Source organism: Natrix helvetica, assembly GCF_964273705.1.
Source record: "Natrix helvetica genome assembly, chromosome: 1".
Classification (NCBI taxonomy): Eukaryota; Metazoa; Chordata; class Lepidosauria; order Squamata; family Natricidae; genus Natrix; species Natrix helvetica.
The window spans coordinates 307,723,920-307,745,362 of record NC_138548.1 but is presented as its reverse complement, the minus strand read 5'-3'; the positions used below and the strand labels follow the sequence as shown (position 1 = coordinate 307,745,362).

At 37.4% G+C, this 21,443-nt stretch overlaps 1 protein-coding gene across 2 annotated transcripts in view; it reads left to right on the top strand.

Moving 5' to 3' along the window:
• The first annotated feature begins 852 nt into the window (after positions 1-852).
• Positions 853-21,443, top strand: part of DCP1A (decapping mRNA 1A) — a 37,450-nt gene continuing 16,859 nt past the window's right edge. Inside the window, exons 1-5 of one of the 2 annotated variants that reach the window (XM_081939116.1) lie at positions 853-1,180; positions 5,489-5,529; positions 5,982-6,109; positions 15,122-15,188; positions 19,900-20,023. In XM_081939116.1, the coding sequence (XP_081795242.1) occupies positions 1,046-1,180; positions 5,489-5,529; positions 5,982-6,109; positions 15,122-15,188; positions 19,900-20,023 (495 nt within the window). In that variant the 5' untranslated portion in view covers positions 853-1,045. Of the gene's footprint in view, positions 1,181-1,286; positions 1,651-5,488; positions 5,530-5,981; positions 6,110-15,121; positions 15,189-19,899; positions 20,024-21,443 lie in introns of those variants that run through there. The other variant, XM_081939117.1, reaches the window with a different exon arrangement.

The window sequence follows — 21,443 nt, the reverse complement described above, 5'->3', positions numbered from 1 at the left end:
GAAATACTGTATATAACAAAACCAAATGATGGTTATTATTAACCCATTTTTCAACTTCAGTAGCAAATGTACTGTCTTTCAAGATCATACTATTTCCACTTTCAGAATGACCTGCTTTGGGATCTGGAATGTTCTGATGGCAGACTGACAGCTTCCATGGTAACAACTGACTTCAGACAATTTGCACATCTTTTTCGTTGCGTGTTCAGAATGTTAACTTTTCAAGTTTTCCTTGGTATATCTGTAGAAGGTTGCCAAGTAATAAAAGTACCATCCCATTCCAATTTAGATAGATTTGTAAAATCACACTTAAGACTTTTAATTGGATAGAAGTTTAAAAAATGAAGAATATAGTCCTTTTTGATAGGAAAAATAAATTAACTCAGAGAATGTCCTAAAAACCATTCTGGTTGCACTGGAGTCTCATATCTTATCTAATTTTAAATAAAGCAACCCTCACATTAAAAACAAACTATATTAAAACTATATTAAGTATTAAAAGTTAAATTAATTAAATTAAAAGTTGAATTAAAAGTCGACTTTTGAAGAAAACTTGATAGTATCTTTAACTGTAGCATCAAATGTCTATGGAGATTCTCAGTCATCCAGGTCATGGTATTTTTTTTCAAGCAGCAACTGAACTTTGTTTTTCTTTGAAGACTTTCGCTTCTCATCCAAGAAGCTTCTTCAGCTCTTCATCAGACCGAAGTTCAGAACATGTTCTTGTTATAAACTACCCAGTAACAAGTAAACGGTCTTCCAAAGTTTTTTTTTTAAACCTAAATTCGAATTTGTAGTTGAGAAAAGATCGCGAACGAAAAAAAATGAGGAGAAATGAAAACATGTCGGCGACTTTTCCAATGCCCCAAGCCCCTACCTCTCAAGGACGGGACGGAACGGAAAATCCGGGGTGGAAATTCCCGCCCGGCGGAGAAGGAAGGTTGCACGCAGAGCGGAATATTACTGCGTTCCCCGCGGTTTCCGCTCCCCTGTTTCTTTTTCTCTTCCTTCCTTTCTCCGCTGTTGCCGAGATCCCGGATCCAAGATGGAGTCTCTGAATAAAGCGGGGCAAGAGATGAGCCTGGCGGCCTTAAAGCAGCACGACCCCTACATCACCAGCATCGCCGACGTGACCGGCCAGGTGGCCCTTTATCGCTTCAGTCCAAAGGCCAATGAGTGGGTGAGTGGGGTCCCCCCCAGGGCGAGCGGGGCGGAGTAGGGTCTTGAGGAATGCGGGGCTTCCCACACCGCTTCCCGCGGCGTCGCCTTAGCGGTTCGTGGGGCGCCTCCGCTTTTTCGCCTTCCCTCGACGGAGCGAGCCTTTTGCTGGATTGGTGGAAGGGGAGGAGGGCGACTCTTTCTAGCCACGTCCCTGCGGCAACGGAGCTGCTCCTCTCAAGAGCTCCGAAACACACCCACTTTCTTGAGGCAACTGGTCGCCGCTTGTCGTCCCCCTCCCCTTCCTCGCAATACGATGGGCTCAGCACTTAGGTAATTTGAGTGGGTCCTGCGTAACCTCCACCGCTGCCTTTCAGCTACTCCACGGATTAAAATGAGAATAAAGCTGAGCTGCAGGTGGTAGCAACTAACCGCAATCCATGTCTTGGCTACCTCAGAAGGGATGGTTTATGTAGTTGGCCTGTTTTGCAGGTAAACGAAATGGCTGCTCCTGGACTTTTTGATAGTAGTCGTCCAGGACATGGTTGACCCAAAGATTTTCATATTTGGCATCCATTCTGAATAATGTAGAGGTTGAATAATCCATTGGTCGAAATCCCAGAGGTGCTTTTTTTGAAGAGGCAACTGGACTTTCTGGTTTTTCTTTGAAGACGTTTCTCTTCTCATCCAAGAAGCTTCTTCAGCTGTGACTGAATGATGGGGAGTGGAAGGATTCTACCATCCAGTCAGAGCTGAAGAAACTTATTGGATGAGAAGCAAAATGTCTTCAAAGAAAAACCAGAAAGTCCAGTTGCCTCTTGAAAAAAAAACACTTTTGGGATTTCGATCTATGGATTATTCAACCTGTACATTATTAGGTATGGCTGGCAAATATGAAAATCTTTCAGAATTGAAGAACAATTGTGTGCAATACTGTGTCTAAAAATGTATTCTGATATGTACTCCGTCTGCTTATGGTGTACAGAAACATTAAAAATATCTCAAATGTAAAATGAGTCTTGACAACTTCACTGTATTGGGGGGGGGAGTTTACATTTTTTCTTTCCTTCCTTGTCCTAGCAGGAATCATATTATTGCATTAAAAATTGCATTAGTTCTTGCAAGTATGGAATTTTAAAATGTTGGTTAATGCTGTATTCAAACATGAAATAAAATATTTACTCTTTGATGGGCATGAAAACTGGTTGTGGCATTGAACCTTATGTACACTATTCCATTAATAAATCCTAACTAGCCTAACTTTAGGACTTTTCCCTCAGATAGTTGAGGATATTTTGAACATGTAGTAGCAAAGCTGTAGAGGGTGTAGGGAATTGCTTTGAAGAACAGGAAGAGCCTCTGTCTACTAAGACAAGTGGGGATTGAACCCATTCCAATAAGCTAATTTGAATAAACATCCTAGATTTTTCTAGAACCCTTCCTAGTTCACACAAAGATAAAGTGAAGAAGCAGGAGGAAACACATCGAGATTTGCAAGATTCTGTTACTTTACAATAAAAGTAGTCCTGACCTATATGGTATAGATTTCTTAATCTGTTCTATCTGATATTGTTCTATATAGGGTGAAAAGTTGATAAACCTCTCTAAGAAAGCTCCTAGGATCTACCTCCTAACTACTCTCCCTGACTTGGTACAGTAGTTTGGTAATACTGTTGCCACCACCTATTTTTCAGGGAAGCACTTCACCTAATGTTCTCTCTGTAATTGTGTTTTGTGGTACTTCCCATTCCTTTGTAGGAAAATGAACTGATCTCTTATGAGGTAAATAAAAATAAAATAAAATTTAATTTAAAAAGAAAGTAATCTAAGAAGTCTTTAAAAAACTTTAAATGTATTTATGTGGAATAGAGTATAATATAGAGCAGGGGTGTCAAACTCACAGCGCCACGTGACATATTGGGATTTCCCCCCTCCTTTCACTAAGCCAGGTGTGGGCATGGCCAGTGCGTGACACATCCAGACCACGAGTTTGACAGCGGTGATATAGAGCTTTCCAACTACAAACATTTTAAAAGCTATAGAGGGAAATATCAGAAGTGTCTGACACACCAAAAGACTATACTGTTTTGTTTCTAATTTGAATAATTTCTACTCTAAAGAAATTCTCAATGACATAAAGCAAACAGTCATTGAGTTTACACAAAGGAACTAAACCACTAGAGAAAGCAATTAAACTTAAATAGCACAGCCTGAAAAAAGAATACATTGAGCTCAAATATAGCACATTCTGAAAAAGTAATACAGGTAGTCCTCAACGTATGACCATAATTGAGCCTAAATTTTTTGTTGCTATGTGAGACATTGGTTAAGTGAATTTTGTTCAATTTTATGACCTTTCTTGCCACAGTTGTTAAGTGATTCTCTGCAGTTATTAAATTAGTGACACGTTTGTTAAATGAATCTGGCTTCTCTATTGACTTTGCTTGTCAGACATTTGCAAATGGTGATCAGGTGACACTGGGACATTGCAACCATCATAAATATGAGCCAGTTGCCAAGCACCTGAATTTTCATCACATGACTATGGGTATGCTGCAACAGTTGTAAGAGTGAAAATGTCATAACTCACTTTTTCAATGTCGTTGTAACTTTGAACTGTCACTAAATGAGCTGTTGTAAGTTGAGGACTACCTGTACATTGAATTTAAATAGCATACATGAAAAATAAATTAAATTTAGTGCAATTTTTAGCTTTTCTTATTCCTCTAGAGTAGTGTTTCTTAAAATGTACTTTCAGGATTCCTAGGGGTTCTCCCAAGACACTAAGGAATCTTCAAAATCAAAATTATTGAAAAGTAATATATTAAAATCTCATCATTGGTAGCGTTGTAAATCTATTTGGTGTAGCTTGTTTGGCAAACTTAAATGTTGCAGGTTTAATTGTTTCCTTCTCTGAACGAAGTATGTTTACATGGAAATAATGTCAATATATAAATCTCTATTTTGTTTTTAAAAAGAAATGTTTGTTTTCATTTTGTTGTCTGAATAGAACAATTTTATTTATCAAATCTGTATGTAGCCTAGTTCCCAATTATTTTAAATTATGCCATTAGAATCTGTGTTATGTTTATCAAGACTGCCTTGTTTGAACAAGAATAGCCTCATTAAAACTGATCTGGCACTAAAGGTTATTTGAAGGATTATCAACTGAGATGTTTTTGTACTGCAACTTCTTGATGTTGGAAATCAATAACTTTTACTGTAATTTTGGAAACATTTTTGTTCTGGATTCTTAGAGATTCTTGTTCTTCAATTTTCCTGCTGACTCATTTCAATTTGAATATTGTCTAACAAACTTTGGCCAGCCCAGTCCCAGAAGAGCTAAGCAAGATGAGATCTGTTTAGTACTTAAATGGGAGACAACTAGGACATATAGGTTAGAATAAGAAATCAAATTTTAAAAAAAGAATGGGAGAACACAGTGGCAAATGTCGTCCATAGAGGGTTTTTTGCCAAGAAAATAAATAAACTATGTTGACATCATCACCAGAAGCTGTAAGGCCTTGATATAATCATTGCTTTCTTTGAAGTTGCCTTTGATGCTCATAACAAGCAGAAAATCATCTACCTTACAAACAACAAAATATTATTGATGGTCTCTTAGTTGTACACCTACATTTTTCAGACCCTTCACTTCTTAATTTTTGTATCTTCACCATTTTTACCTGTACACCTTGTCCCTCCAGGATTTGAGCAATATAGTTTGGTCACTCACATATGAACTGAAGTCTTGATGTTGAAAGCATACATTCTTTTTCATGTTTCAGATTTTAGTATGAAAATATAATGCTCTGTGATACAACATTGTGTGATAGAAACTTTTTAAAATTTGTAATCCATCAATGTTAGCATTTTCTGGTGACTTTACATAGAAAAAAGCAAAAATGTCTTACATAATTAACTGTTATTATTGGTGGTATGATTAATATTAAAAATTAACTCACTTTCTTTTACTAATATGCTTGAGGAAATTGCCAGACCATTAAATGATGTAGGTTTTTTTTAAGTCTTATTATAACAAAATCTATAACTATATCATTGATTTGAAGACTAATTATAAACTTTTTAATGATATATTTTCCAACTCTACTATTTTGCAGTCAATATTTTTGAAATTATTTCTAGTGAAGGTATTAATGAATTATCAGTGTGAATCTTTGATCAGGTATAACAGTACTATCCTCTACTGTTGAATTAAATAAATCCCATTCATTATGCCATCGTTATAATTTTTTATTTAATGAAATTTAGGAATGTATCAAATGACCTGTTTGAGTTAATTTGTTGTTATTGTTTCTCTTTGTTATAGGAGAAGACTGACATAGAAGGTACCTTATTTGTGTATAAAAGGTAATAAAATAACTTTCAGAAATAATTGGATTAATAGTATAGTAGAACAGTACGTGACATTTGTTTCTTGCTGATATAATACTGTATTTACTTAGGGCAATTAAACAATATTGCATTATTCTTAATCAGTGCTATAGCTTGTATAATGTGTTGAAATGAATCCAGAGATGCTGTGTCTCTGAATGGTGGTTCTGTTTGGCAATAGGCATTTTTTAAAATTTGGTATAGAATCTTTAAAACTGTGCTTCTGTTTGCACACACCACTCCATAGACTCTTGCAGAAAGTCTCAAGAATTGTGCTAATGCAGAATATTGCTAATTATCTTGCTCTCTGTCCTTTTTTCATTTTTCAACTTGCTCTTCAATGGCACTTTAAGAACACTGCTGCTGTCACGCTTTCCTCTGCTTTTGCAGATCACATTATCCATAGTTTGTTTCCCTTGAAATAATAGGTCTGCTTCACCTTACCATGGTTTTACGATTGTAAATCGATTGAACATGCACAACTTGGTTGAACCCGTAAACAAAGATTTGGAGTTTCAACTTCACGAGCCTTTTCTTCTTTATAGAAATGCCAACTGTAAGTATGCCCTTGAATATATTATTTAGGAAATGCCACTTGTAGAAGTTTAGAAAATTTCTCCTATTTTAAGTGCAGTAAAATCTCAGTTTAACACCCTTTATTTAAAGGGTTTATTTAATCTTTATTTAAAGATTTTGGATTTAATTGCACAAAGTTTGACTTCACAAATGCTACCAAGTATGAAATCTGCCCAAGCAATTGATGTAATCTATGTAATTACAGTAATTATGGTAATGCAAATTTATGCAAATAACATTAATTAATGTTTAACAAACATTTATATTTATGAAACACCTTTCTTCCAAAAGGTATGTTGAATCAGGATTTTAGTATTTATATGTGACATGATCTTGGAGAGCGACTGTCCAAGTGGGGAGGAGGACTCAAACTGGAATTAGTCTGAACTCATCAGTAGTCTAACACAAGAGGGCAAGGTGTAATCCCCCCCCCCCGTTCCCCCTAATACCTTTGAGCCTTTTCTAGTCTTTCCCAAGCAAAAACTGCCAGTCTGGGGAGATTCCTGTGAAATAGGCATAGAACAATAAAGTAGCTAATTTGTACTTACATGTGTAGGTCTGGTTTTTTCATGCCTGACTTACAGTGAGAACAAGTTAACATTCAATTTGGGTTGAATGGATGCAATTAGCTGAGGAAAATACAAAGAAAAATTAAAGAGCTTTGAAAGTATTACAATGGGAAAGCCTTTACTCTGGCTCAATGACATGTCCTTCCATCAGCTGTTCTTGAAGGGCAACAGGAAAATTCCCTACCCAGAGACAATGCCCCTGTGACTCTGGATACATAGAAACAACAGAGTATGTACTCCTCCAATGCCTCTATTACAGAGACATTTGTACTACAGTAGCTGTATGCAGTTTTATTACTGCACAAATACCTAGGGTATACAAGAAAATTCTATGCCTCCCCGCTACTTGCAGATGCTAACCCCGCTACAACATATAACAGTGATGGCTAACCTTTTTCCCATTGTGTACCAAAAGTGGGGAGAGCGCAGGGTGGTCGTGCGCGGGCATGCCCACACCCATCATGCTATGTGTGCAACCCCCCTGTGTGCATGTGTGTGTGTGACCCGCGCCCTCCCCCCTGCTTTTGGAGCGTGATAGACCCATTTTTCATCTCTCCCAAGTTCCAGAAGCTTTCTCTGCCCCTCCGCCCGCCCCCCCCCCCTCTGAGGCCTTCAGGAGGCTTCCCTGAAGCCTCCGGAAGGCGAAAAACAGCCCTATGGGCAAACCGGAAGTCCATTCTCGAACTTCTGGTTTGTGCGTTGGGTTGTTTTTCGCCCTCAGGGAAACCTCTGGAGGGCTAAAAACAGCCAAAAAAGAAGGCCAAAGTCAGATGGCCAGTACAGCGGATGTGTGCTGGATCTGACAGTGCAACGCCTCGCATGTCCTAACAAATGGCTCCACATGCCACCTGTGGCACATGTGCCATAGGTTCTCCATCTTGGACATATAATATTGCCATGTTCTGCACAGCAGTGTTTAAAATCTGACAGAAGATGACCTGTGCCATACACTAATGTTAATGAGCAGTTAGTTCATTATTCAAGTGTGTTTTTGTATGTGACAGATTTAATTAGCCATATGCTAACTTTTATGTTCCCTTTCTTACATCTGCTTAATGTTTCTATCCCTCCTTTAAATTTTTTGGCTCTTGATTTTTACAGTTTTTAAATACTTAAACTTTTTACAAATTAGACTTCGATGTATCTATATCTTTTCGTGTTTTTTAAATAACCAATTGTTTGTACCCTATTATCCTTATGCTAGTCTATGTTTGTAATAAGGATTTGATTTGAAAGTATTGTTATGCAGCAGGTAAATAGCACATACCTCATATATGGTAGAACCTCTTTTAGTAACACACTGAGTGTTCTCAAGATTCAATTGGAATTGCTATTTTAGTCAATTCATTAGTCACTATTTATGTAGTATTTCAAGAAGCCATGATTCTGAGTAAATATCTGAATAATTGCTCTGCTGCTTGTTTATCTAAAATGCCTTTAAAACTCATTTTTATTTTAAATGGCCAGTACAGCTGGCCATTATTATTATTATTAAATGCCTGCATTTACTTTGATTTACAATACAATACAATAGCAGAGTTGGAAGGGACCTTGGAGGTCTTCTAGTCCAACCCCCTGCCTAAACAGGAAACCCTGTACCGTTTCAGACAAATGGCTATCCAACATCTTAAAGATTTCCAGTGTTGGGGCATTCACAGCTTCTGGAGGCAAGCTGTTCCACTGATTAATTGTTCTAACTGTCAGGAAGTTTCTCCTCAGTTCTAAGTTGCTTTTCTCCTTGATTAGTTTCCACTCATTGCTCCTTGTTCTACCTTCAGGTGCCTTGGAAAATAGTTTGACTCCCTCTTCTTTGTGGCAACCCCTGAGATATTGGAACACTGCTATCATGTCTCCCCTGGTCCTTCTTTTCATTAAACTAGACATAGCCAGTTCCTGCAACCGTTCTTCATATGTTTTAGCCTCCAGTCCCCTAATCATCTTTGTTGTTCTTCTCTGCACTCTTTCTAGAGTCTCCACATCTTTTCTACATCGTGGTGACCAAAACTGAATGCAGTATTCCAAGTGTGGCCTTACCAAGGCATTAGAAAGTGGCATTAACACTTCACGTGATCTTGATTCTATCCCTCTGTTGATGCAGCCTAGAACTGTGTTGGCTTTTTTGGCAGCCGCTGCACACTGCTGGCTCATATTTAAATGGTTGTCCACTAGGACTCCAAGATCCCTTTCACAATTACTACTGTTGGGCAAGGTATCATCTATACTGTACCTGTGCATTTCGTTTTTGTTGCCTAAATGTAGAACCTTACTCTTCACCATTGAATTTCATTTTGTTAGATAGTGCCCAATGTTCAAATTTGTCAAGATCCTTCTGTATATTTAGCCTATCTTCTGGAGTGTTGGCTATTCCTGCCAGCTTGGTGCCATCTGCAAATTTGATGAGTTCCCCATTTATTCCCTCATCCAAATCATTGATGAAGATGTTGAAGAGTACTGGGCCCAAAAGAGAGCCTTGGGGTACTCCACTGCATACCTCCCTCCCTGTAGATGCAGTTCCATTGTGGACTACACGTTGAGTGCGGTTGGTCAGCCAGTTACGAATCCATCTGGTGGTGATGCTGTCTAACCAACATTCTTCTACTTTATCTAGTAGTAGGTTGTGGTCTACCTTATCAAAAGCCTTACTGAAGTCCAAGTAAACTATATCAACGGCATTCCTCTGGTCCACTAATTTTGTCACATTATCAAAGAATGCAATAAGATTAGTCTGGCATGATCTGTTTTTGACAAATCCATGTTGGCTTTTGGCTATTACTTTGTTTGCGTCTAGGTGTTCGCTAATTCGTTTCTTGATCATCTTTTCCAGAATCTTTCCTGGTATTGAGGTCAGGCTGATAGGTCTGTAGTTTCCTGGATCTGTTTTTTTTCCTTTTTGAAGATGGGAAAAGTCCTCTGGTAGTTCCCCGGTGTTCCAGGATCTCTGAAAGATATAGTTCAGTGGTTCTGAGATCTCATCTGCCAGTTCCTTCAGAACCCTGGGGTGTAATCCATCCGGTCCTGGTGATTTGAACTCATCTAGGGTAGACAGGTGCTCACTTACCATTTTCTTCCCTATTTCAACTTGTGTTCCTAATCTGATTTTTGTGGTGCTGTTTTTGATAGGTTGGACTGTTTTATCCCTTTGTGTGACGACAGATGCAAAACATGAGTTAACTAGTTCTGCTTTCTCCCTGTTGCTTGTCACCTTCTTGCCACTTTCTCCCAGCAATGGACCATTTATTTCCTTAACTCTTTTCTTGTTTTTGACATGTTGGAAGAAGCTTTGTTATTTTTTACTTTTGTGGCAAGCCTTTCTTCATTGTGAGCCTTAGCTTTCCTCACTTCACCTTTACATGCTCGGGCTATTTGCTGATATTCTGCCTTAGTTATGTTCTCTCCCCCCCCTTTCTACTTTTTATAATTCTCTTTTTTGTCTTTCAATTTGTAAATAAAACAGATTTATTTCTGTTTAATTTGCTAAAGAAATGCAAATCACCATAAATTGACACTGAAGTTCCAGGATAAAAGTTAGAGGATTGGTTCTACATCCAGTAACATTTAGAATGAACAAGTAAAAACAATGATTCCAATAGAAGAAATATATGTAGCTTAGGGTTGAACTGTTGAGTCCTGGGTAGTGTCTGGTTTGGCCGTCTGCTTTCAGATATTTGATTATATGACTAGGTAACAGTGCTTGTGAATGTAGAGTTTGCTCCCTGTTTATATATATAGTAGCTTGCCCTGCCAGTGTTGATGAGTGATGTTACCTCATCAGGCATTAAAATGTTTGCAAGCAAACACTAAATCATGATTGCTAAATAATATATGATTAATATTTATTTATTTAAGAAGGGGCGCGGTGGCTCAGTGGCTAAGACGCTGAACTTGTCGATCAGAAAGGTCGGCAGTTTGAATCTGTAGCACCACGTAACAGAGTGAGCTCCCGTTACTTGTCCCAGCTTCTGCCAACCTAGCAGTTCAAAAGCATGTGAAAAAAGCAAGTAGAAAAATAGGGACCACTTTGGTGGGAAGGTAACAGTGTTCCAAGCACCTTTGGAGTTAAGTCATGCCGGTCACGTGACCAGGGAGACGTCTTTGGACAGCCCTGGCTCTTCGGCCCACTTTTGGCTACTCACTTGATACTATGCCCTGCTGCCTACATAAAGGATTTGGTTTAAGTGTTCTTTGATAAGTGATATTAAGAAAACATTGTATGAGAATCCATGGAAAAATTCCAGAGGCTTGATTTCTTTTTTTAAAAAAATCAAGATATTTTTAACTCACTATTAAAGGTCACTAAGAAGCATGTTTCCATATCAGTTTCCTTTATAACTTTTTGTTTATATCTGATGTTTCTATCTGGAGTAAAGACAAAATCTCCATGATGTTAAAAGGTTGGATATGGTATGAATCTTTAAATCAGACGTTTACATGTTACCTTTTCTCTTTCTTTTTTGCTGGATTTCCCATTGCCTTTGTCCAGTTGAAATGCAGCAGCAAATAGTTTGTCATATGTGACTATATTCAAAATGTTCTGACAATACCTTACTTCTTTTGAGCAGAGCAATGCTGTTTCATTGTTCATTAAAAATATCAAAGTGGGTTCAGGAAGTGACATAAGAGTCACTCAGGTAGTGACAAAGAAAGTGCTTACCACAAGGAGGTAAAGGGTTTAATGAACTGGTGTTCACTTGAGAGCAGGCAACAGAATTTCATTTTTAATGTGGGCCAGTGTGCTCACAGTAAAAAAAAAAGTTATCAGGAGATTGGCAATGTTGGTAGGACATCATGTGTTTTATTGCAGAAGACAAATGAATTGGTAGCTATCTTAAGCATTTTCAGCCAAGATAAGGAGTAGAACTCTTGCTATTTCTGTGGACAGAAACAATGGAATTGCATTAGGATTTTTATAATGGAGTTTAAATTGAGAGCAGTCAAATATGTACAGTTGTGTGTGATGTACTGAACTAATGTGTCAGCAGCCGTCACTGCAATCTATTGCAAAGTATTTATCTCTCTCCTTTCTTTGATAGCTATGTTTAGGACAAACCCATTAGCTCTTGGCTTTGATATCCACTTTAGACACACTATGTTTTATGTCATCATGCTTATACCTCTAAATTAATTATTCTTCATACTCAAATGCTTAAAATGCCATCTGGAGAACTTAGGGTTCCATATTCTGATATCTTTGCCTTCCAGTACAGAACATTTATTTCTGCTTCTTAAAAAGATATTAGTAAGAGAGCAAAAATATTATGGTTCTGGTGGCCAAAATCAGACCAAAGGGTTTTTCTTTATTGTTTGCTCATGCCATTGGTCAGCAGAATCATACTGAAACTCATGGGGATTCTTTAATTCTCTAGATTAGCCTTTGTTCAGCTTCTGATTGAAGTTGGATTAGTCAAACCAGATAGTTCTAGTCTTCTTAAGAGTTGAGCCAAATGAGCTCTTCTATTAAGTGTCCTTGAATAGGTGGATTTACCAACACATTTTCATCTTTGTAGACCATTATTTCTACAGTCCTAGAAAGAGATAGTCTAAGGTGTTAGTTGTTGCACTTGAATATGTATTGCTTTTTCACATCACAGGAATTACAAGACATCAGGTTAAGCCCCAAATGATCTGAATTAGCTCCAAACTGGCAAGCGGAAAAAATAGCCATGGATAAAGTAAAAGTAATCCCTAACATATTACCATGAAGAAACATTGTATCTCAAGAATCTCACAGAATGAGATCCAAAAATCCCAATTTAGCTAATACCTCCAAATGCATAAGAAAGACAACATTCTGCATCCTAATGGGTTCTAGGATTTTCAAAGAACTCTCAGGATCTTAAGCAGATCCTATACTGACTTCATATATTGCATGGCAATCCCCACTTCTGAACATTGCACTGAGGAAGGCTTTCTGGAATGCAGAGAGAAACTAGCTGTAGGAACACTGATCAGTACCATAATATTGCTGTCCCAAAGCTGTTCTGTCCCAAGTCTCTACAATATATACGGACGCAGACTTGGCTGTCTGCCACAACTAAGGAGGGAGATAAGCAACCCCTTGGTTGGGAGCCCAGAAAGCTGTCTCTATGAAACAAGGCTTGAACTCACAAAATTCTCCCAATCTTTCTCTATGCTGGATCAGTAAATCGCCCCACCTATAAGCTCTCCGGGAAGGGCCTATCAGTAGCCACCTGTTCCTATTTCCTTCTGTGACCATTTTTCCAAAGCTGCTCCCTCCTCCTCGCAGCCCGACGCATATGTACCTCAGGGAGAGCCTCCTTCTGTTCTTCCTCACTGCTCCCTGACTCAGATGCCACCTGGTGGCCAACAGGCCTCTCTAGTCCCTGCTCTGACTCCGAACACCCCCCAGAGTCTTCCTCCGCTCCAGGGCAGTCCCATAGTGTTCATCACTGTCAGATTCCACCAACAGCTCAGCCGGCCGCTGTTGGGCCACAACAAAAGCACAGACAACCAGACTGCTAAATAATATATAACTTTTGTGTGCTTAGTTGGAAGTATAGCTCATAGTTCAGTGGGAGAACTTGTCTCCTCAAAAAAAAAAAGATTGAAGCTAGGGTTATGACCTATAAATCACAGTGTGATAACTATATATGAGCTTTATTTTATTTATTGGGTATACTTTGGGTTTTTAAAAAATATATTTGGCTTGGCCACCATGTTTTAATGCCTCTCTGGTTTTGCATCTGAATCACCTGTCCTTCCCAAGTGATGTTTTATCTTCCTGCACTTTATTTCATTTAACCTTTTTCTTCAGTCCCTATTTTTTTTTTTTTTACCAATCTTAATTTACCGGTTATGCTTCATATTTTTCCTTTTTTTATTGTTTGACAATAGGTAGAATGAATGAGTTTTTAAATTTTAGGAAAACTACTTTTTCATGATATTAATCATGTTTGAGAGTTCATTTTTGTAGTACTATGTATGTTTATTTGGAATTAAATCCAATTAAACTTCCTGAAAATTTCTCTCAGATAAGGGTAAGAAGAATTACAGAATTTGAGACTGAGAAGAATTACAGAATTTCATTTAAATTGTTAATTGGCTTCTAAACAGCAATACATAGGTTTATTTACAGCACTATATTTTGGATTCTTTACCAATTCAAGTGTTTATTTCTTCTGATATATCACTAATTTGTCACATTTTGGAGATAACAGCCTTTAGCCTTTTTGTTATTCAAGAATAAGGATTTTCTTGTTTGTAATAATTGTTAAAAGTGGTGTGTAAGCATTTTGAATGTGAACCACTTTGCATTTGAAATACTCCATTCTGAGTTGAAAAACATCTGTTCCAGCTTTACCAGAAGTATTGCAACACTGTTCTGGCTTTCCCATAAGCATTGTTTTTTTTTTGCTCATAATGATCTGCCTTGAACTTAAAATAATTCAGGAATTATCAAAATACTGTTAGAAATTAAACATCTTCATAATGGGAGATGTTTAAATAGATTGCACACTGGTTTGGTTAGAAATAAACGCAACATGGAATAATAGGGGTTTCTCCAAGAGGACAAGAATATTTACTGCAAATATGGCAACTATCCATCTTTTGCAATGCCCCCTGGGACTGACATGCACAAAGATCTCTGGTCAGAAATATCTATGCCATAGTGTGGCCCTTATTGGACTAGAATGATATAAAGTTGTTTTTATTAAAAAATAATTTTTTAAAATTTAAATTAATAATTTCCCCTTTCTAATTACTCCATGTCTGACACAAAACAAGCATCAGAACTCTTCTGGGAAAGTTTGTGTCAAACAACAAAAGTGGAATTGAATAATTTGAGCTTGAAATGTTTTATACAACTCTAGCTTGTAATGAATGTCATATAAATATTAATCCTGTATTATAATACAGATAGTCCTTGCTTACCAACTGCTCTTTTAGCAATGTTCAAAATTACAATGATGTAAAAAAAAAAAAAAAACAAGCTATGCAACCAGACCTCACATTTACAACTAATTGTAGCATCCTGCAGGCATATTATTGCCATTTGAGTGCTTTGCAACTGGCCTGCAACAAGCAGAATTAATGGAGAACACGGAAGTAAAATTGTAAGCTGCGGTCATTTGATGTTTTGCTTAACGACCATGGTGGTTCCTTTAAGGACCAAATGGGAAGTGATGTTATAAGTTTGTCATAGTCACATGACTTTTTACTTAGTGAATGCAGCACATGGTGATGGAGTTGCCGGTCCCAATTTTGGTTGTTAAGCAAGCACTACCTGCATTATGTTATAATATTGATTCTTAATATTGCAAACTACATAGTAGCAGTACTTAGTTTTGCATAATGATTTTAAGTAAATTGCAATCTATTCATTCTGCTGCTGCTTTACATTTTTATTCACATATCCTCTGTAATATTTCTTAAAAAAATAACCACTTTTTAAAAATATTTTCCAGTGTTAATTTACAGTATCTGGTTTTATGATAAGAATGACTGTCATCGAATAGCAAAACTCATGTCTAAGTAAGTACCAATTTTTTTAATATATAACTTGAAAGAATGAATAAGCATGCTTAGGTTATTTTTAGCTTTATAGCATCTCACTGCAAAATTGATTTTTGTGTGATTTTTTTTCTTCTCACCTACCTTCTAAAGGTGCATTATGACTTAATATGATACTTTATGATAAAAATACATTGTGATTTAATGTTTGGAATAGGTATTCAAATTGTAATTCTGTATCCCACATTTGGAATCAAGGTATGGTTTTATGTCTGCTGGAGATAATTTAAAATCACAGTGAGTGGTAGCACTGATTGACTTTATAATTATATTAATGTTTTTAATCTTAATATAATTGTACTGTAACATTTTTATAGTATCTAGAAATGGAGTGGTGTATAAATTATAACTTTACACATCTTGATCTTAAAAATGCCAGATACAAGGATGCACTTTCCTGCATTATCATGAGGCTCTGAATTATCAGGAAACATTCAGACATTCAGCATATAAAAGATCATGTGATTTTTTTTTTTTAAATGTAACCCAGTGGTTCTCAACCTGTGGGTCGGGACCCCTTTGGGGGTCGAACGACTCTTTCACAGGGGTCGCCTAAGTCCATCGGAAAACACATATTTTCAATGGTCTTAGGAACCGAGACACCAATTTTATGGTTGGGGGTCACCACAACATGAGGAACTGTATTAAAGGGTCGTGGCATTGGAAAGGTTGAGAACCACTGATGTGACCTAAGTATTTCTTAAGAAATACATATTTCTTTTCAATCAAAAAGCATTTAAACAACTGTCCATGGAGGTTCTTATTCACGCAGGTCATGGTTGCTCCAAAGGTGTTTCTATTTTAAAGGCAATTGGACTTTCTGATATTTCTTTTAAGACGTTTCAGTTCTCATTCAAAAAGCTTCTTCAGTTCCAACTAGTAGGTGAGGAAAAGAAGGGATTTATACTCTCTGCAGTCAGCCAGTCATTAACATTCTGAGGGTTGTTGAAACAACCTAGAGGCTAATCTGTGTCCTCAGGGTCACCTGAATAAGAATGCAAAGAAGGACAGAACCCCATTGGGACTGGGCTGCATTGTAAATAATGATACTGTAGAGTGGTGCCATATCCCTCCCCCTCTGTGGAGAGAGAACTGTTCAATTTTAACAAAAATAAATTTGAACAACTGTCTCTTTCATTTTTCCTCCTCCTAACAACTTTTACAATAAGTGTATAGTAAAATAATGAATTGATCCGTGTGTGCCTAATCAAGCATTGCTAAGTTTTTATTGTTATTAGATTTAATATAGAAGCTCATTCCAGTTGACATTTTCCTTGCTGGTAATGTAAATAATTTAAGCTTTTAGTTATATATGCCTGTATATTTGGTCACTATTTCTAACTCACTCACTATGTTATCTGCTATTGTATTTTAGATTTATCTGTTATATCCAAGATGGAGTTGGCCTTTTTCAAAATAACCTCAAATATTTTATCAAGCTATCTATCACAATCTATTTTTATAAAGACACTATGAGCTGAAATTCTTACCCAGCATATTCCATTTAATATGTCCCCCCTACAATCCAAAATGATTCTCATTGGGTTATAAGACAATCTTGTATTTCAGCGATGGCAAACCTTTTTTGGCTCGCGTGCCATAAGTGGGAGCGCGGGGGGTCGTGTGCGGGCGTGCCGCACCCATAATGCAATGCGCGACCCCCAGTGCGCATGCGCGCACTACAGGCGCTCCCCCTCCCATTTTTACATGCTTTTTTCGCCCTCCCCAGGCTCCAGAGGCTTTATACGAGCCTGGGGAGGGCGAAAACAGCCCCCCCCCCGGACGCCCTCTAGAGGCTTCAGCGAAGCCTCCGGACAGTCCCTGAAGCCTTCGGAGCGTTCAAAATGATCCTCCGAGCAAACCGGAAAAGACTTCCGGTTTGCTCCGAGGGTTGTTTTGAGCAATCCAAAGGCTTCAGGGACCGTCCGGAGGCTTCCCTGACGCCTTCGGAGTGCTCAAAACGACTCTCTGAGCAAACCGGAAGTCACTTCCAGTTTGCTCGGAGGGTCGTTTTAAGCATTCCAAAGGCTTCAGGGAAGCCTCTGGACGGTCCCTGAAGCCCGGGGGAGGCTGTTTTTGCCCTCCCCAGGCTCCTATAAAGCCTCTGGAGCCTGGGGAGGGCGAAAAAAGGCTTTTAAAAAGGGTGAACTCAGTGGTCAGGGCGCGCATGCACGCTGGCCAGCTGACAAGGCAGCACCTCGTTTGCCCTGACAAATGGCTCTGCGTGCCACCTGTAGCACGCGTGCCATAGGTTCGCCATCACTGTTGTATTTATTTATTACATTAAACAGTTCATCATTTTAATGTCTGCTCGGTTTAATAAGATCATTTAAAAGGTTTTGCTGCCTTTTGTATTTTTATCATTCTAAATAGTTTGGTGTTATGTTCATCACCAAGTCCAGATATTTATAAAGAATCTAAAACCCAATATAAATCCGTATATGCTTTCTTCCATTTTGACAACTGTCAATTTATTCCTACACTGTTCTTTAACTAGAAAAGAATATGCCTGTAAGTTTTTGGTGAAGGAATTTGCCAAAGTCTTTTGAAAACAAGTCACCTGATTGGAGTCATTACTATGTTTATTGAGATTTTGAGAGATGTCTAAAAGGTTAGTGAGGTTGGACTTATTACAGAAGCCATATTGATTTTTCTCCAGAAGAGTTTGTCTTTCTGTATGTCAATTTAATTGTTTTTTACCAAGGATCCTGAACTGCCCTGCAGTTGATTATGTGCCATCACGTCAATATCAACCCTTAGTGTCCACATAAAGCAGCACATTAAGGATCTTTGTGTAATTTTATCTGTACTTTAAGAAATGTTTGTTTCTGAATGCAACTTTAACTTTTTCTTAATAACTTCATTTATTCTTGTTAGCAATGTTGGTGACATTTTGGGTAGCATGTTACCTTTGCACTGTATACTGTACCTGAGTTTTTATTTTAGCTTTGCAATGGAGAAAGTTAATCCACTTGGTTTTTTCTTTTGGATTGTTTTCCATAAGCCCTTTTTTTCTTTTCCGTTTTTCTTTTTGAAATTGAATATGACAGTATAAAAGTTTCATAACAACCTTACTAGTATTGGTAGATTTGGTGTGAGGAATTGGTAAAAATACACATATGATTTCCTTGGCTGTGCTTCAGACTCTTACTTATACTTTCAGTGTTGGAGATACTGTATTAATTTGATGATATATAATACCTGTAGTGATATAGTGGCATATGAATCTAAAATGTATTTATGTAATGACCTAATCCAAATTAAAAGTATTTTAAATTTGTTATGAATTACAAGCTTTTTGCAGTTTAAGGTCCATTTGCACTCCCTGAGGCAGTTTAGCAGCTATATTACAAAATATGTTAAATAATCCACATTATAGCTAATGTAGGGTTATGTTCTAGAAGATGAATGTATTCAGATTTTGTTTGACTAGAAATAGCAAATGTGGGTTTTACAAACATAGTATTCCTATGTTTAGTGTTATCTTTATTTAAATAATTTCTCTTAAGTACACAGACATCCTTAGAAAATGCAGCCTGGTACTTTATTTGCTTTGCCCACTCTCCAAAAAAGGCAAAGATATATTGATATACTATAATAGAGTTAACCATTGAGATTAGAGAAAATATCCTCATCATAACAGTAATAGGCTAGCTCTCTGCTATGGCAGCCATTTTGTGAGAATGTAAATATTATCATTTTTTTGTTGTTCAATATTATTTTAATATTATTACATATTCTCATCATTTCAAATGCATCCAAAATGATTCATAGCATCCTTACCTGGCTTTATTTTTAAGACTATAATCTGTACCATTTTTCTTTGAAAAATAAATACCTGCTCCATTACTGTTACTATGTCATACTAGTTTGATCTATATCCTGTCTTTCCCCCATTTCAGTTTACCTGGGAATCTCACTTCATTTTATCCTCTTAGCAACATCTCTATGAAATGGGTTGAGCCCAAATTATCAGCCATAATTGAGGGTAGCCTTAAGTCTGGGTCTCCTTAGTCCTAGTCTAATACCTGCTTTGTCCTAATTTCAAGTTGTTTGAGCCAATTTATTTTAAGTTAGTAGAAATGTTCTGAATCCGTAAGAAAACTGAAGATTAAACTTTGCATTTTTTTTATTTTATTCTAAAGCATTCTTTATGTTTCTGGCAAATGTCAAATTGGTTTATAGATATTTAAAGTAAAGTTAACAATAATATATTCAGCTAAGTTGTAATGGAGGTAGTAAACACAAATTATTTGAAAGTGTTCAATAAATTGTGGAGAAAACATTCATGAAGTTTCTAATGCAATGTATGAAACAGCCAGTTACCTATTGTACAGTGGTTTATGGCCCAGTGTTGTGAATTAAGGCACTATTAGCTTATTCAGCAAACCTTAGTCAGAGCAAATGCTTGCTTATTTCAATTTGTAAATCCTTTTATTAAAATAAAATGGGCATAGTAAAGATCAGTGTAAAAAGGAATAAATAATGTACACTTTATACTGATTAATCTTCGTTGCCTATTACATTTTAATCTTGTTGGTTGTTAATTGCATGTTATGTGTTCTCTTCCTTTCATTAAAATCATGCTTTTCCAAGAAGGGTATATGTTGTTAAATATAAGTTTATATTTATAAGCTAAATATAAGTAGTGTTTTGTTCTCTTTTGTGATAGGGTGGTACAGGAAGAAACTCAGAGATCACAGCAACAATTTCAGGATAGAAAACACGTCAGTCGGGTTAATGGTTGCACAGATATCCTAGAGTTGCTTAGTAAAGCAAAGGTTGAATATGAACGGGTAAGAAAATAGTGCATGTTATCATTTTAAGATCTGATTAATTCTGATTTTAGGATTTTATGTATTTAAAAATAAAATAATTACCCACAAATATGCTTAAAAGGGGCCTCAAATTATGACCATTCATTCAGTAACTGTTTGAAGTTGCAATGCTACTGAACTACTTACAATCAGTATTCAAAGTTCCAGCGCTATCCTCGCAGTCATGTGAGCAAAATTTGGTTGCATAGCATCCAGTTTGCACTTACGACCAATTGCAGTGTCTTGTAACAACCTGGACACCAATTCATGACCTGTACCAGCTTCTTCCAAGTAGCATCTATGAGAAGTCAGCAAAGAAGGTCATACACATGTACAATTTCCCTCTAATCCCCCTCCCCCCCCCATGCCGTCTTTCATTCTCCCTGCGCGCACACAGGAACACACTTCGTACCTTTTTCTCAAAGCCACCCTTTGATTGCAATCACCCTTTGATTGCACTCATGCATGCACACCCCCATGCCCTCTTTCAACAGTCTCCCTGGAATTGCACACATGCACCCCAGGCATCATACCCCAGCCTTTCTGAATTCACACCGTACTGGGCATCTCCACCCCTGACTTGGGTATGGACTGCGCCAGTCCTCCCAGAGCTTTACCTATTCCCTGTAGCATCAACGCACTCCTTACCTGAAATTTCCTCAGCTTCCCACTTAATGAGCCAATGCATCTTGGGTTATGATGACAAGTAGAACTGCCTGTGTTATCACTAAATAGTGTTCTGTGATGTCATGCTTTCTGACCACATCCCTAGCAAGTGGCAATTCTGGTCTCAATTGCAAGTTCCTGGTCCCTACTAATTGCTATTAGTATTTCATGCTGTGAAAGTTTTGTTTTGTTTACAGATCTCTATGTTGTTTATGGTGAAATGCATATTCAGTAACTGATTTAAATCCTTTTGTAACATCTTGTTCATCACAATAATAAAAAGCTTTCTACATTTACATCTACATTTTCTTAAGCCTTTTCTAACACTGCACATGCAGCACAGAACTACAACTACTTAGGTTCTAAAAATGTATGGCAACTTGCCAATCCAAAAACCCATAGACCAGAAATATCCAATCTATAATCCTTATTTAATGGTCTACTCTGTGTGTTAAAAAAGTAGTTTATAAAAATGGAAATGATACAGTACCGTCCCATTTGCTGTTAAACTTGACCAGTGTAATTGGTTTTACTTCCTTACATTTGTTATTCTCCTAGGTGCTGCTTGGAGTGTCCAAGCATGGGTTAACTTCAGCTTGCTGCCAAAGGACTGAGTTCAAAGATTGTGTAGCCACGCTTCCTGCTCCCCTCAGAGGTTCAGTTTAAAAAACTCAGTCGCCCTAAAAGGAAGCAGTTGGGGAGCTCCAGTTCTTGGACAGCAAGTTGTACTCTC